This window comes from Leopardus geoffroyi, chromosome D3, assembly GCF_018350155.1.
Source record: "Leopardus geoffroyi isolate Oge1 chromosome D3, O.geoffroyi_Oge1_pat1.0, whole genome shotgun sequence".
NCBI classification, from domain to species: domain Eukaryota; kingdom Metazoa; phylum Chordata; class Mammalia; order Carnivora; family Felidae; genus Leopardus; species Leopardus geoffroyi.
In genome coordinates this window covers 42894196-42909877 of record NC_059339.1, presented here as the reverse complement: position 1 = coordinate 42909877, position 15682 = coordinate 42894196, and the positions used below count along the sequence as shown (strand labels likewise).

Below are 15682 nucleotides of genomic sequence, written 5' to 3'. Positions count from 1 at the left end.
ATCGGCTAAGTTTAGGGGCATCTATTATTCATGTTCCTGCCAAATCCTCTCCCGCCCAAAATAGAAGCCGGAGGTTCTCCGTGACCTACATCTGCGCGGGTAAGGGCTCCCCTGGGCTCAGAGGCTAGGTGGGGGTGGCGGCGGAGTTGGCCGCCGCACACCCCACCCATCCACCCTCCCTCTGTATATCGCTCCGGGCCTCCCCAATCGGGTGAGGACCTTCCTCGTCCCCGCCCGTGGCTGCTTGTTTGGGGTGGCTCAGGCGCCAGGTCCCCGTAGGGGGGCAGGTCCTTTATGGTGGCCAGGTGTACGAGGTTGGCATAGACATCTCGACTTCCCAGGCCCTGCAGGGCGACTCTTCACCCACAAAGAGGAGGGGTCGGAGAGCCGCCTGGAGGGGTGAGGAATTTCTGTTGGGTGTACTTTCTAAAGCCTTACCTCAATCGCCCTCCTCTCCCCCTCCCGACCCTCCCCTGTCCCGGAAGAAGAGGCAATTATCCGTGGGGACCTTTAGGAAGAAGGAAAGTCAGCGCGAGCCCCTTTCTGTGGGTCGTTGCGGAGCCGGGGAGGGATCTGTACTGACCACTCCTTCTTTCCCCGGCTCTCCCGGCAGGCCGGAGGACGAAGCGTACGACGAGGACGGAAACCCGCAGCAGGACTTCTACGACTCAGACCCGCCGGGCGTGGGGAGCCCCGCCTCCGCGCTGCGCGACGCCTACGCGCTCTACTACCCCTCAGAGAAGAGGTACCACCCGCGCGGCCTCCGCGCGGGGCCCGGGACTGAGGTGGCGGGAGGGGCAGGGTGGTGGCCCACAGAATAGGATGTTCTTCATAAAAACCCCCAAGCCTCTCTTCTTCCTGGCTGGTACCCGCGAGAGCGACGGAAAGTTAGTAGCGGGCCGGTCTGGATGGACAAGAGAGACGGGTGGGACCAAAAGGTCTGTGGCCTAAGGAGTGGCCGTGAGTGCGCGCCCAGGCCAGACTCCCTGCCTGCCAACCCCGGAGGGCAGGACGAACTCCCGTTCTCCGCTGTCAGTCTCGGGAACTTCCCCAAAGAGTCATTTGCAAGTTCTGTGCCAGCGTCTTGTTTGTCATCAAGGGGGTTGTCGTCAGCCTCCCCGAGCGCCGGGACGCGTGCATGCCCAGCTGGGGGCCTGGGGCGGCCAATTGGGGGCACACGATCAGTGACCCTGGGCGCGTACTTTGCCTCCCCGTTAGAGATGTCGCCCAAGGGATCCTTAACAAGGCCTACCGCAAAGTACTGGACCAGCTGTCCGCCAGGAAATACCTGCAGACGCTCTTGGCCAAGGGCTTGGGGTAAGAGTTTGCGAAAGAGTTAAGCGGCGCAGAACGGCGCGCGCGCTCCGGGGTGGCTGTCCGTGCGAGCGCGCGCGGGGTGGGCGGTGCCGCTTCTGCGTCCTTGCGTGCACGTGGGCCCGAAGGTGCGTGTGCGCCGCTGAGTCTTCGGGACCAGTCTGCGGTCGCAGGGTGGGTTCGGATGTGGCACCTTAAGTTTGGTGAACAAATTCTGAGCGGCAGAGGCAAGGAGAGGGCGGAGAAACCGGGGAGTTTGATCAGTTTTGAATTTAAAAAACAAAGAAAAACTACCCCCTCCCTCCCGCAAGTCATTGAAAATCTTCAAGCTTCGCGGGATGATTTGCTATAATTTCCTCTAAGCATGACTTAAAAAAAAAAAATCCTTTTAGTGTAAATTCAAATCGAAACCAACAAATCTTCAAATTTGGGCAGTTAGGGAAACAGTTCTTTTGCGCGTGCCAGACAAACCCAGAGCACAGAGCTTGCGTGGAGCATCTCTCAGCAGAAGGCAACATTTTAATAAAGCCCATGGGGAAACAGATTACATTTTTCGCAATGAATAATTCATGCGATGAAAAATATTGCCTACAGCCTGTCGACTTATATTATTATCATCACGTTTTTCGACTTAGCGTGCGGAAGGGGAGGCGTGCTCCAGTCTGACTAGGAATTGAGGGATCGATGTAAAACTCCCAGGCAGCAGCCAACGTGGCACTTGGGGCTCTTTGGTTATTTTCTCTCTACGTGGGGGGTGAGAGGAACAGTTAGGACAATTTAGCGCAAAAGCACGGATGGTCAAATCTCTAAGGGCAGCGTTTGGAGACAGGTTAGGCGTGAATCGCGCGTGTGCCCTTGGCCTGGACCTCGTCCCGGGCCCCTTCTGTAAGGACGTGATGCCAGCAAATCCTCGGTGGGGAGGGCAGAGTGAGGGGTTTCCATCACAGTCCTCCCTCCCCCGGCTGCTTACTGGCAGAGGAAGGCGGCGCCGTGGGCCCTGAGAGCCGTGCCTTCCCGGATGGCTCCCGCGTGGGGTGGGGCCCGCCTGCTCCCCACAGCTATTGAATCTTTGTCTCCCGCCCCGCCACCCTCTTCCCGACTCCTTTCCTTGCAGTGGGAACCTAGGCGGCGGCCCGGAGGACGACTCAGAGCCTCTCTCCAAGCGCCACTCAGACGGAATCTTCACCGACAGCTACAGCCGCTACCGGAAACAAATGGCTGTCAAGAAATACTTGGCGGCAGTCCTAGGGAAAAGGTATAAACAAAGGGTTAAAAACAAAGGACGCCGAATAGCTTATTTGTAGCGATGAGTTACCAGCTACCCTGTGTATACAATCCTGACACTATGAAAAGTCACTTTCCCAACTGACTGAACAGTCATCTCTCATGTGTTCTATCCAAACATGTATTTATGTATGAAGTAAAGCCATTAAATGAATATTTTGATAATAATATTGTTTTTCTTTTTACAAAGCACTAGAGAATGCACAGATATACTTTGTGGACCAATTATTGATATATATATATATATATATATATATATATATATATTACAAATATATATATTAAGAATATATATAGGTATAATAGACAGCAGTTCATACAAAGTGTGCACAAGGATTGAAAATTCGCCTGAGCTGTTTATGTTTTTATATAAAATAAATAGAAAAATAGACAATCATTGTTTTGAATATTACTCCTATTTTTATAAAATGGAATTAAAAGGATAGTATTTTTATCCATGACAGGCCTGAAGATATTAATACTGACCATTTGCTACTGTACATAATGATGCCCTGCTCCAGGGAGATTTGGAGGTAATGATTTGGGAGCATTGCTGAAGGGTGTTCTTTCCTAGTGAGCCTTTGGGCCAGGCTGCTTCAGTCCCAGAGGAACTCAACTAGGCACTGTCCCCCTTTGTCCCCCTCACTGGGTGGCAATTCCAATACTTCTGCTTTCTTTGGTTCTACTTTTATGTGCATTTGTCTCTCTTTAGACTCTCAGCCCAGAAGGAAATTCTCCTGATAAAAAACAACAGCTCGATCCAAATTGTGCTTCTCCCCAGAATTCACACCACTCCCTGGGGAAAGTGTTGGGGGGTTGTACAGAGAAGGGAGACTTGGGTCTTGAAGCTCCCGTGAAGCTCCCTTTTCTGTACTTCCAGGAAACCCGATATCCCAAGGTTAAGGCAATTCGAACAAAGAGAAGGAAATGTAGGTATGTTGGAAGAGGCAGAGCATAAGGCAGTCGGAGGAGGAGGACCCTGGAGAGGGACTGGTTTGGAGCTGCCCTGCGTCTGGGACGCGGAGGGTAAGCCCAGCCCCACTGTAGGTCCCCTGCCTGACTGACTTTGGGCGCTGGATATTGGAAATGGATGCAAAGTACAATGTGTTTTTCTCCAGTGCTGTCAATGCTTCTCATCTTGTGAAATGACCAGGATACTCCCCTTTGAATACGGCTCTGTAGGAGCCATCCTTTTCTTTGGCGGTTTTCTGAAGACTCTTCTTTCCCACTCTTCTGCACTGTTGAAGTACCGTTTACCATTTTTCATTCATTTCTCTTAAACTTGTGAATGCTTCTTTTTTTGTTGTTTGATGTGAGTACTTAATTGTAAAGTTTAGGAACCCCTGTGTAGTTACCAGTAAGTAATTATGCACTAAATATGAACGAACCTTTTGTTTCTTGTTTATTGAGTTTGTAGGTAAAATGTATTTTTCTACATTATGGCTTATTGCTTAGTAAAATTTATTTCATAAAACCAACCTTTGTCATATTAGAATGTGTAGTGTTCACATGTTGCTCAGTTTTACTAACTGATAAATCATTTAAACCTCATCTTCATATGTATGAGTACTATCTTATATTTGTGGTCAAGAGTGAAGTAAGCAAGCTCCAACAGACCCTGAGAACCTCCCCCTTTGTATCCTTTCCTGGCTACTGAAAGCATGTCTGTCTGTTTCCTATCAATTCCTTGAACATGTGAGTAATCTCTATAAACAAAAGAACCTTCACCCAGCAGCCAGATCAAGCTACAGCAGGCAAACAAGCCAAACTCCCAAAATTCAGGCACAAATTCTTTTGGAAAATAAAAAAAGAGAACAAGAAAAGATTAAACATTAGCTTGTAAAGTTTAAAGGACCTTTCCTTTTCCTTTATGGATTTGATTCAATATGAAGTCATAAATCAAAGAAAACAGAATTGGATTTGCATTCCCAGGCGGGATGGATGCTGCCAGGAGATCACATTGCAAGCAGTGAAAGCACAGAGGCATTCGATCTATGCCTGAGTCCTAAGTACGGGATCAATCTTTCTTTAATTCTGCAGTCTCCTCAGGCAATGTGACACGGGATGCAGTTTGCAGCTTTAGTGCCTTTCTTCGCCTTTTAAATTGCCACGAATCACAGATGGCTATTTAGTGGCCCTACAATGCTGCAACACATCGGCTTGCATTTTAGTCTTAATTATTTGTTTCTTGGATAATGGGCAGAGTTTTCTGTATTTGTGTCAGCTGTTAGTGGTGAAATAGGGCTCTAGTTAACCTTTTATTTATGAAGTCTAATTTAGTGTTCCCGTGGCTAGTTGCAAGCATTTACAGTGATCACCCAGTTTAATCTTTTGTATACTTTTTAGAAATGCCAAGAGCCTTACTAACCTGGAGCAGATTTATGATATAGTGATAATTTAGGTAGATGTTAGTCTTGAAGCTCTTATTTTGTGTGCAACTGATTATAAAAACATCTTAACCAAGTATTATTACACACATGATATCTATAACTAGGACTTTGATAACTGTTATATAAAGTGTGTAAAATTTGTATGAATAAATTTTTGTAAACAATGCAACCTCGTCTAATGTTTGGAGAGAAAAAGACATTCAGGAAATAACTAAGATCTCTTAAAGTATTATATTTTCTTTAGCAACCATAAGATCTTTCATGTTTGGAATATATAAGCATCCATGTATTTTCATAAATTGTACTTTAATATCTGCTTCATGTGTTAACTGAATTCAGCTAAAAATTTAGAGTAGCTACTCAGATGGAGATGCCTAAGAAGATATTAAGTTCATAAATAGGCACAGATGTTGGTACCCTTATAGGATGCACAATTTAGGTTAATTTCCATCCCCTATTCTATATATGCATTGCTCAGTATTCAGAAAGTTACTACCCACTGGTGGGAGATAGTACCTGGGTATTAGTTATGCTTCTAAAATAGCAGTCTAACATATTCTTTTATAAGTAACTCTGCAGACTAAATTGGTCTTGATAAAATTCTGTATAAAAATGACTTCATCAGTTTTGGAGGTTTTAAAATATGTTTAGAGATTTACAAACAACTATCTCTGATTAAATTGCTTTGGGTGGAAGCAAAGAGAACATGAGCAAGCAAAGAGTTGATTAAATACCTTTAAAAGACAATGTTTTTTATCTTTAAAGAGAAAGCTAGGAGAAAATGTGAACAGTCATTTGGGCATTCTTTTGTTTTATTAATTGATATTAACAAACTTTAAAGCAAAGCCTTTTTGTGAAATTCCCATGAATTTCTCAATTGTGTTTATTTTGGAGCCCATGATGATTTCTGGGTTAAAAAAAAGTATTGCAAGTCGCTTATAGTAATTCAAATATAATTTAATTTAAATTCTTAGACTTTCATCCTAAAATTAATGCTTTCAATTAATAAATCAATAAATATGTCACAGTAATACTAAAGAATGAGCAAAGCTCAGCAAGGATTCAAAAACTATCTTTAGAACTTAGCTCAGTATTTAAGGCCCAGAGTCATTCTAGGGAGGAGCTTATGATCTAGAGATCTCATTTGTAGTAAATTAAAAAAATGAATACAGTACAATTCATAATTACATTGTTTTATTGAATAAGCTTTTAGTTCTCCATCTTTAACTGCCTACCCCATGAAGCTGCTAGTGTGGTAAATGGAAAAATGAAGAAAATTAATTACTTTGGTTGGAGTCTGATAACTATCAAGAAAATAGAGATAACCACAGATTGGCTGACTTGGACTGAAATTCATGTATATAGCAATTTGCTATATTCTCTTATGTGGGATAAATCAAATGATGGTTTTTCCTTGGAAGACTTGATATATCTAGATACCCAAGAAGTGTGACTTATTTCTGTTAGGGCTGAGAATACATTGATTCAATACAATAAATATTTATTGAACACCTAAAATGGACCAGGCACAATGGTTGAGAAAGCTTAATTAACACCTGAGAGCTAAGGTAGTATTTTTCCAAAGAATTTTCTTCTGCTACAAGATCATGTGGGAGACTTGTTAATAATGTAGATAGATTGCAGGCCTCCACCAGAATAAGTGAATCTGTGTTTTAAATAAAAATCCTAGGTTAATGGGCACTAAAGTTTGCGACCACTAGATTTAGAATTTGGTGACATAGATAGGCATTTATGTGTGCTGGGACTGGGTGTTTTTTTCTTTTTCATGTTAAATAAGCAATAAGTCATGTTTTCTGTACACAGTAATAAATATATCAATAAGCTGTATTCTCCCAGGATGGGCATTAGGTTAATTGAAAAATTGCAGTATTTCCTTTAGGTCACTAAGGCCATAGTTAGCATCATTTTACTTCTATATTCTGGTTGGACATTTCTGTTCAAGGGGCTTCTGGAAGAAGAGTGATCCTATAAGTAGAGTACAAACAATTGAATCACATGACAGAGGGATGAATGAAATCACTGAAAGGAACTGTGCAGCCAGTTGGCAGTAATTCCGTGGATCTAGAAGTCAACTTCCAATTGCATCATATCCAAATTTGGCTTGAATATGTCCCCACAACTGTTTACAAGAGGATTTCAGTTGGATGCCCTGCTATGACCTCAGGCTCAACCCTACTGTTCACACTGTCATAAAATGGGAACCAAGATCAAGTCTGAGCTCTTCTCTTTCACTGTAACCCTTCTTGATGAAGGGAGATGCCTGCCCCTCTTGCTGCTTCCCAGTGGTTTGTAACTGGTCAGCCCACTGTGGTCATTCTTACTGTTCCCCAACTACAAGCCATCTGTTTTAGAAGGACAGATTCATATCCATCTTTGAAATGCTATTGCTCCTTTTCATCTCCCAACCATCCCTCTATGCCCCAATGTCTTTTCTCTGTTACCCGATCTAAATATTCTGGAAGGTCCAACTCATGCCCTCTTTTTCTAGGGATCTTCCTCAGCCTGTCAGAGTGACCATAGCTTCATTCCTCCCATTTCACCCTCACACTGTTCTCCCGTGACCCTTACCCTCTGTAGTACTACTTCTGATCTCTAATTTCACACTGCTTTGCCCTGTTTCTTAACTGTTTTATATGTGCATGGCTGTCTTCCCAGCTAGATGACCTCCTGGAGGCCATGGCCAGTGTGTTGCACTTGAGTGCCAGAACACTTCTGGGAACATAGTAAATATCTCTTGAGTGACTGAAATAACCAGAGGACTTACAGAATTCACTATGACATCTTCCACTTAGTCTAGTAGGACAGCAGCCACAAAGCCTTATGTAGGAAGTGAAATTACCTTACTAATTAGGTGTTCATAATAAATCAAACTAGATCTTCCTCCAGGAAAAGCTACATTTTTAATTAGACGTGTTCCTGCCATAAGATAAAATGAAATTTAAATTCACATATAGGCAAAAGGCTGCAATAGACTCAAGCCACTAGGTCTTTATTTTCTCATTCTGATAAAGAGAAGGATCATATTTTCATGCTAAAGAGAATTTACCTTATGACTCAAAACAGTAATGACTTTTTCTTAAACTAAAGGAAAAAGGGATTTCTTGAGACAGAGACTGGGAGCTGGGTTGCCCTCAAAGTCATAATTTACAGAGTAGTTATCTGCAGCTGCCAAAGAAACTTGTCCCATCAACAGAGATATGATTTGAACATGAGTTTCATAGACAGGAAAAAGGACATAATGAAAAATATTTTTTAAAAACAATGGAATATTAGGTGATATTATCTGGTCTAAATTTATTTTCTTCTTGGCTATATCTTTGCTGTATATTACAGAATCCTAATTCAGGGAGGAAAATTACCTATAAACCTAAAAGAATATAGACAGTATGAAATGTATCTGTGCACATTTCCCCTTCTCTTATTAGCTACCTGATTTTTGCTCCATTGACCACATGTCCCTCTTGGCTTTCGTGAGACATTAGCTTCACTTCTGGATATAACAAATCAGGATAATTGTACCCTTGACCACAATTCAGGGCTTGGCATGTGATCTATTTTAGGATGGTGAGATCAGAGAAGAATTTTTTTTTTCTGGAATTTTTCTGGATTTTTTTCTCCCGGGAAAGAATTTACTATTTTCCTTCTGAGTGGTGTGGTATATAATGTAACATACCATATAAGAAGCCAGCCTTCTTATATACAGTGGAGATAATACCATGAAAGACAGAGAAGAGTGACAAGAAGAAACATGTCCTTGACAACATCATTGATCCCTTGAATCAAACCAACCCTGAAGCCTGAACTACTACTGGACTTTCCTGTTAAATAAGCCAACAAATCCCCTTCATTGTTTAAGCCATTTTTTTGTTATTTGTAATACCAGTTAGGACCTGTGTTCCAAGTAATGGAAAACTCAACTCAAGCTGGCTCAGTATCTTTTCTTCAGAATGCAGAAGAGGGTTTTAAAACTGGTATGCAAGGTTCCAGCCAACAGGAAGTTTTACAAATTCCAGTACCTCAATATTTCAAAGACTTCACATTCTTTGCTAAAATTCTACCTTAGGGGTGCCTAGGTGGCTAAGTTGGTTAAGCCTCTGAGTTTGGCTCAGGTCTTGATCTTGTGGTCCTTGGGTTCGAGTTGTGAGTCAGGCTCTGTGCTGACAGCTCAGAGCCTAGAGCCTGCTTTGGATCCTGTGTCTCCCTCTCTCTCTACCCCTACCCTGCTTGCACTCTGTCTCTCTCAAAAATAACCATTAAAATTTTTAAAAAAAATCTACTTCAATGTTTTAATATTTAAAATGATAAAATGCCTAGAAGTGAACCCTAGTAACTTTTTAAAACTATAGTAAGAACTATTCCTTTGAGGAGCCCTCCCCATCTTTTGCTATTAACTATGCTACTTCTTTGAACTACTAGTGTCTTAGAAGTGCTCTACTTCTGAAAATTTTAAAAAAACTCTGCTCTCTGGGGCACTTGGGTGGTTCAGTTGGTTAAGTATTCAACTCTTGATTTTGGCTCAGGTCATGATCTCGAGGTTTGTGAGATCAAGCCCTGCATCAAGCTCTGCACTGTCATTGAGGAACCTCTCTCTCTCCTCTCTCTCTGCCCCTCCCCCACCAGTCCCACCCCTCTCAAATAAATAAACATTCAAAAATACCCTTTGTTCTCTAAGTACAAACTACTATTTTGTCATTGCTGCCATTGCCTACACCCATGAAACTTGTGATAAAATGCAGTAGAGAGCCACTTTGGAAGACAGTTTGGCTGTTTCTTACAAACTAAGCATACTCTTACCGTAAGATCCAACAATCGGGCTGGATTTAGGTCCACACAGAAACCTGTGCATAGATGTTTTGAGCATCTTTGTTCATAATTGACAAAATTTGGAAGCAACCAAGATGTCTTTTGGTAGGTGAATAGATAAATAAACTAGGGTATGTCCAGACAATGGAAAATTCAGTATTAAAAATAAATGAACTATCAAGCCATGACCAGATATGGACCAAACTTAAATGTGTATCACTATGTAAGCTCACTATGTGATCATGAGTTTGGAGACAATAAAATGATCAGTAGTTGCTGGGGATGGCAGGTGGGGCTGGGCATGCGGTGGGGTAGGGAGAGGAGAGTTTAATAGGTAGAGCATAGGGGATTTTTAGGGTAGTGAAAAAGCTCTCTATATTATAATAATGAATATACCATTATACTTTTGTTCAAACCCATAGAATGTACAACACCAAGAGTTACCCTAAGGTAAACTGTGGGCTTTGGGTGATTATGAAGTGTCAAAGTAGATTCATCCATGGCAAAAACAAAAAACAAAAATGTACCATTCTAGTGAGTGATGTTGATAATAGGAGAGGTTATGCATCTGTAAGGGTAGGATATACACACGAAATCTCTGTACCTTCCTCTCAATTTTGTTGTAAACCTAAAACTGCCCTAAAAAAACAAAGTGTTCTGAAAAAAAGACAAAACTCAACAGAGACTCATTCCAGTCTTCTGACATTCTATCCTTCATTTTCCCAGGGTACCTGTCTCTTTCTCCCTTCACTATTTCCTCACCCACCTTGGATCAGTTTAATGACCCTCCCTGGCCCCTAAATTCTTTCATTCTTTGACCATCTCTTCTATGGTCACTTAACACTTCTCAAACTGGGATTAACCCAATCATGTGTTTCCTTCTGGTTGCTGAAGGCTATTGGAAAAATCTTTGATCTGTTTTTTTTTTTAATGCTTATTTTATTTTGAAAGAGAGACTATGAGCGGGGGAGGGGCAGAGAGAGAGAGAGAGAGGGTGAGAGAGAATCCCAAGCAGGCTCCATGCTCAGCACTGAGCCAGATGCAGGGCTCCATCCATGACCATGACCTAAGATCATGACCTGAGCTGAAATCAAGAGTTGGTCGCTTAATTGACTGAGCCACCCAGGTGCCTCTCTTGGATCTGTTTTGATCCAGCTTTGCTTATACATTTATGATTACCTATGTCTGTTGGATCTATAAAACATTCACTTCTCATCAGTTCTTTTTTCCATTTCCTGTACTTGTTCTTTTTATTCTTCAAGATCCTTAGTTCATCTTGCCCTCGAACTTCATTGTTAACTTTGCCTTCCACTTTGTAAAAACAAACAAAAACAAAATCCCTCAGTTTCTTTGCCTTTATGACCAAATGTTTTTTCACTTTAAATTCCTATCTCAATTTCTTGCCATCTGTATGGCCTCCAAAATTTTACTGAAATTTCTTTGTATTCAATTGTCCCATATTTTCTGAAACCAATACCTCTGCAGTCCCCATCCTACATTATCTAGCATTCCTTCATTCCTGAAACTTTCTTTTCACTTGGTTCCAAGGACTTGAATCTCCTGGCTTTCCCCCTGCCCCCATACCTTTCTGTTTCTTTTCCCAGTCTTTTACATTGCCTCCTCTTCCTTCTTAAATGTGAATGACCTCAAATTCTGTCCTTCCTCCTTTCTCTTAGGGCTATACTTTTACCTTGGATGAGCTCATCTGTGATGGTCTGATAGTGCCCAATTCCACAGCTCTTGTGAGTGAATTCAAATATCCAATGGAGATGTTCACTGGATGTCCAATGGGTACCTCAAACTCAGCATGTTCCCAATGAAATCATCATCCACATTTATTCCTTCTCTCTGGTATCATTATCTACCATGCTACCCATTCTCAATACCTCAGAGTATTCTTCTTCCCTTTCCTCCTCTTTACTGCATTCATTTAATTGGTCACTAAGTCTTATGAATTTTCCAATTCCATTTTCTGCAGAGTTCCACATTCGCATAATCTTTTGCTGTTTTTGCAATAAGCTTCCTAACACTTTGGCTCCAGTTACTCCTTTCTAGTCATTCTCCTCTGCCTACAGAATGATCTGTCTAAAATGAGATTGGCCTGTTCCCTATGCTGGCTTGAAAAAATTTTATGACTTCCTGTAGCCCATTGGATGGAGTCCAAAATCTTTGGCCTGTTTTTAATAATTCCCCCTCCCCCTCCATCTACCTTTCTCTTCTTGTCTATCACCTTCTATTTATGGCTCCTCCACTTTGGAATGATCTTCTACTCTCTCTCTCTCTCTTTTTTTTAATGGTGAAATGCTACAAATCTTTCAAGGGAGGACTATCTCCTTTCTCTGTTTTCCCACTGAATTTCTTCAGACTGTTAGTTTAGTATTTAGTTGCATACATATCTTTTACTGTTAGGTTGAGAACACAAGGACCATAATTTTTCAACTTCCAATCCTTGTGACCTGTAGTTTCTGGCACATAATGGGCACTTAATCACTATTTGTTGAATTGGAATTAATCCCATGGAAGTTGTTGAACAATTATTCTCCACAGAAAACATAATTTAAGTTATAACATGAAGGATTTTGGTTAGATATTAGGAAGGATTTGGGCAGCAACGAATATTTTTTGAACAATGTGTCAAAGCTTACTCCTTTGAATACCTAAAGTGCTATGTGCTGAGGTGGTCTGAGTTCTGCAGGATTGTTTTCCTCTGTTTTTCTTATTCTCTTCTGATCCAAGCAGGTGATAAATCTTGTGCTTTCAGGTTATAGATGGGAACAGTAACATAGAACTTGTACATAGTAGGTGCTCACTAAAAGTTGTAGCCTGGTTAAATGAATATGAACTTGCTTTTTAAGAAAATATAGCCCACCAATTTAGAGCCCTATTCCTGATAGTTTCTCAAAGGGCCCCAAGTATATTTGACCTCGTGCATTGATATGTCTGTCTCCAAAATTTAAGCTTTGATGAGAAGTGGAAAAAAAAAAAAAAAAAAAAAAAAGAAAACATTCAAACAATAGACCTGAGACTTTCTTAAGTGGTTGGGAATTTTCCATCTCACTTGCAGATGCAGATGTTCTTGGATGATCCCCTGCTAAGAACTCTTCTGGCTATTTCACTTTGAGAGTAAATAGGGATCATCAGAGTAAGGCAGTCTGACTTCTTTATTGTCATATACTTTCTTGCCTGTGGAAACCAGATGCTCGGTCCTACAGTGAGGTGGGGAAATAAATGATGCTCTTAGCATTAATTAGATGGAAGCTATCTTGGGATTGTGATTTTGCAAGGGGCACATCTTGCTCATATAACTTTCATAATTATGGAGGAAGCTGATGATCCCATTTGCAGATTCTATACTCTGATCATGAGATTATTTATTGTGCTTCAATTAGAGAGAGGCAAGGAGAAGAAACAAAAATGTGAACCAGTTCAATTTGCTGATTGCCAGACATCCTGGTAGAAAGGCTGTTGAAAAGGATATTGAAACTGCCAAAGCAAGGCTTCTAGATTCCCATAAATCTAATCAGTGTGTGTTTGTCTCTATTATCATCAGTATTGGGGAGAGATCCTGTTTTTCTTACTAGGATCTTTAAGATATAGTAAGGGAGAGGGGCGCCTGGGTGGCGCAGTCGGTTGAGCGTCCGACTTCAGCCAGGTCACGATCTCGCGGTCCGTGAGTTCGAGCCCCGTGTCGGGCTCTGGGCTGATGGCTCAGAGCCTGGAGCCTGTTTCTGATTCTGTGTCTCCCTCTCTCTCTGCCCCTCCCCCGTTCACGCTCTGTCTCTCTCTGTCCCAAAAATAAATAAATGTTGAAAAAAAAATTAAAAAAAGATATAGTAAAGGAGAATGCTATTTTTTAAAAACAGTTTAAAAATTTTTGTAATTTATTATTTATTTTTTAAATTTTTATTTATTTGAGAGAGAGAGCATGAGTGGGGGAGAGGGACAGAGGGAGAGCGAGAGAGAAAGAAAGAGAGAAGAGAAGCTTAAGCAGGCTCCATGCTCAGTGCAGAGCCCGATATGGAGCTCGATCCCACAACCCTGTGATCATGACCTAAGCCAAAATCAAGAATCAGGTGCTCAAATGACTGAGCCACCCAGGAACCCCTAAATTTTTTTAAAAGTAGGCTCCATGCCCAATGTGGGGCTCAAACTCACAACCCTGAGATTAAGAGTCACATGGTCTACCAACTGAGCCAGTCAGGCACCCCATTTTAAAAACAGTTTAAAGTTAGCAATTCTATTTTAATGAGTAGCTTATGTCCCTGACATTACTGTGAGGAAGGACATCCTGCCTTGGGAGGGAAAAAAATAAAGAAATTTATGAGGTAAGTGTTTGTCTGTACCTTGAGATAACTGATTTTTAATCATTCTTAAGAAGTTATCCCTGTGTAGACTACAGTCATTTAGACTTTAGGCTTAGTTTTGTTTTTCATTCAAGTGATTTAAAAACTGTAGGCAACTTGATCACCCAATTGTTGCAAGACTATTCAGTTCAAGTCTCTGAATGTATCCTTTCTGGTTCCTTTAGATGACCCTGAAGAAATCTTTCAAAGAACTGGGCTAGAGACTTGGTGAAAATAAACACTTGGACACCTACATATTCTATCATTATTGTGACAAGCACAAAGGATCCATTTTTAGCAAAGGATATCAGAAGATATCAGGCTGGAGGAGGTTTGATGAACATGGTTTCCCAGGTCTTCTAGTTCCTTAGGGATGTGCTTGGGAGGGTAGCCTTGGTCATTTGCTTGCTCAGGCGTAGGTCCTGTCAGGTGAAGGGAAGCCCAAAGTCATAGATTTCCAAATCTCGTTTACTCTCAACTACAATACCCTATATCATCAGCTTAATTACTTTATATGGTTACAAAAACTACCTTTAGCAAGCTCCCTGTGTCTAACATCCTGATGTATTTTTTTATTTTACAACCATTTGCCCTAGTGTGCATAGATTATATAATAACGATTAGACACCATCAGTTTCCAGTCACGTGGATTGAACTATGTGAGGTTGACCAGTCTGAACAGACACAATCAGTTCTGAGCAGGACCAGCTACATATTATGTGGGGCCTAGACAAAATGAAAACGTGGGGCTCTTTCTAAAAAAATGATTAAGAATTTCTAGGCAACAACAGCAGAGTATTAAACCAAGTGCAGGCCTGTTCTGAGCTCAGGGTCCAATATGACTGTATAGGTTGTAAGGTCACAAAGGTTGCCCTGGTTCTAGATCTAGGCATGCTGAGTATAGTAGGCCTTACTAGAGCCTACCCTAGAACCCTGTCTTCATTTGTTCTTAAATGCTCTATCCTTATTGTGTATATGTGTGTGTGTTATTTTAATATGCATATAATTTTATTGTCAATTCAATTTGCCATTTACAGTGAAGTAGAGAATAGATTTTTTTTAATGTTTATTTTCTTTTGAGAGAAAGAGAGAGACAGACAGAGGCATGAGCAGGGGAGGGGCAGAGAGAGGGAGACGCAGAATCTGAAGCAGGCTCTAGGCTCTGAGCTGTCAGCACAGAGCCTAATGCAGGTTTTGAACTCCCACACTACGAGATCATGACCTGAGCTGAAGTTGGATGCCTAACCACTTGAGCCACCCAGGCGCCCTGAGAATAGACTTTTTTCATTGTGGTAAAAAACACATGAGATCTACCCTCTTAAAATTTTAAGTGTACGGTACAGTATTGCTTACTATAAACACAATGTTGTACAGCAGATCTCTAGAACCTTTACATTTTGCATGACTGAAGCTCTCTGTACCCTTTGAAAAGTGATCCCCCATTTGCCCCTTGCACCAGCCCTGGGGCAACCACCATTGTACTGTTTGATTTGGTGAGTTTGTCTACTTTATTATTATTATTTTTTA

The 15682-nt window shown here is 41.5% G+C and overlaps 1 protein-coding gene across 3 annotated transcripts in view; it reads left to right on the top strand.

Moving 5' to 3' along the window:
* Nucleotides 1–5157, top strand: part of ADCYAP1 (adenylate cyclase activating polypeptide 1) — a 73571-nt gene extending 68414 nt beyond the window's left edge. For 2 of the 3 annotated variants that reach the window (XM_045457418.1, XM_045457417.1), the window contains 3 exons: nt 614–745; nt 1219–1317; nt 2429–5157. In XM_045457418.1, coding sequence (XP_045313374.1) covers nt 614–745; nt 1219–1317; nt 2429–2618 — 421 coding nt within the window. In that variant the 3' untranslated portion in view covers nt 2619–5157. The remainder of the gene's footprint in view (nt 1–613; nt 746–1218; nt 1318–2428) is intronic. The other variant, XM_045457419.1, reaches the window with a different exon arrangement.
* Nucleotides 5158–15682: the final 10525 nt, after the last annotated feature.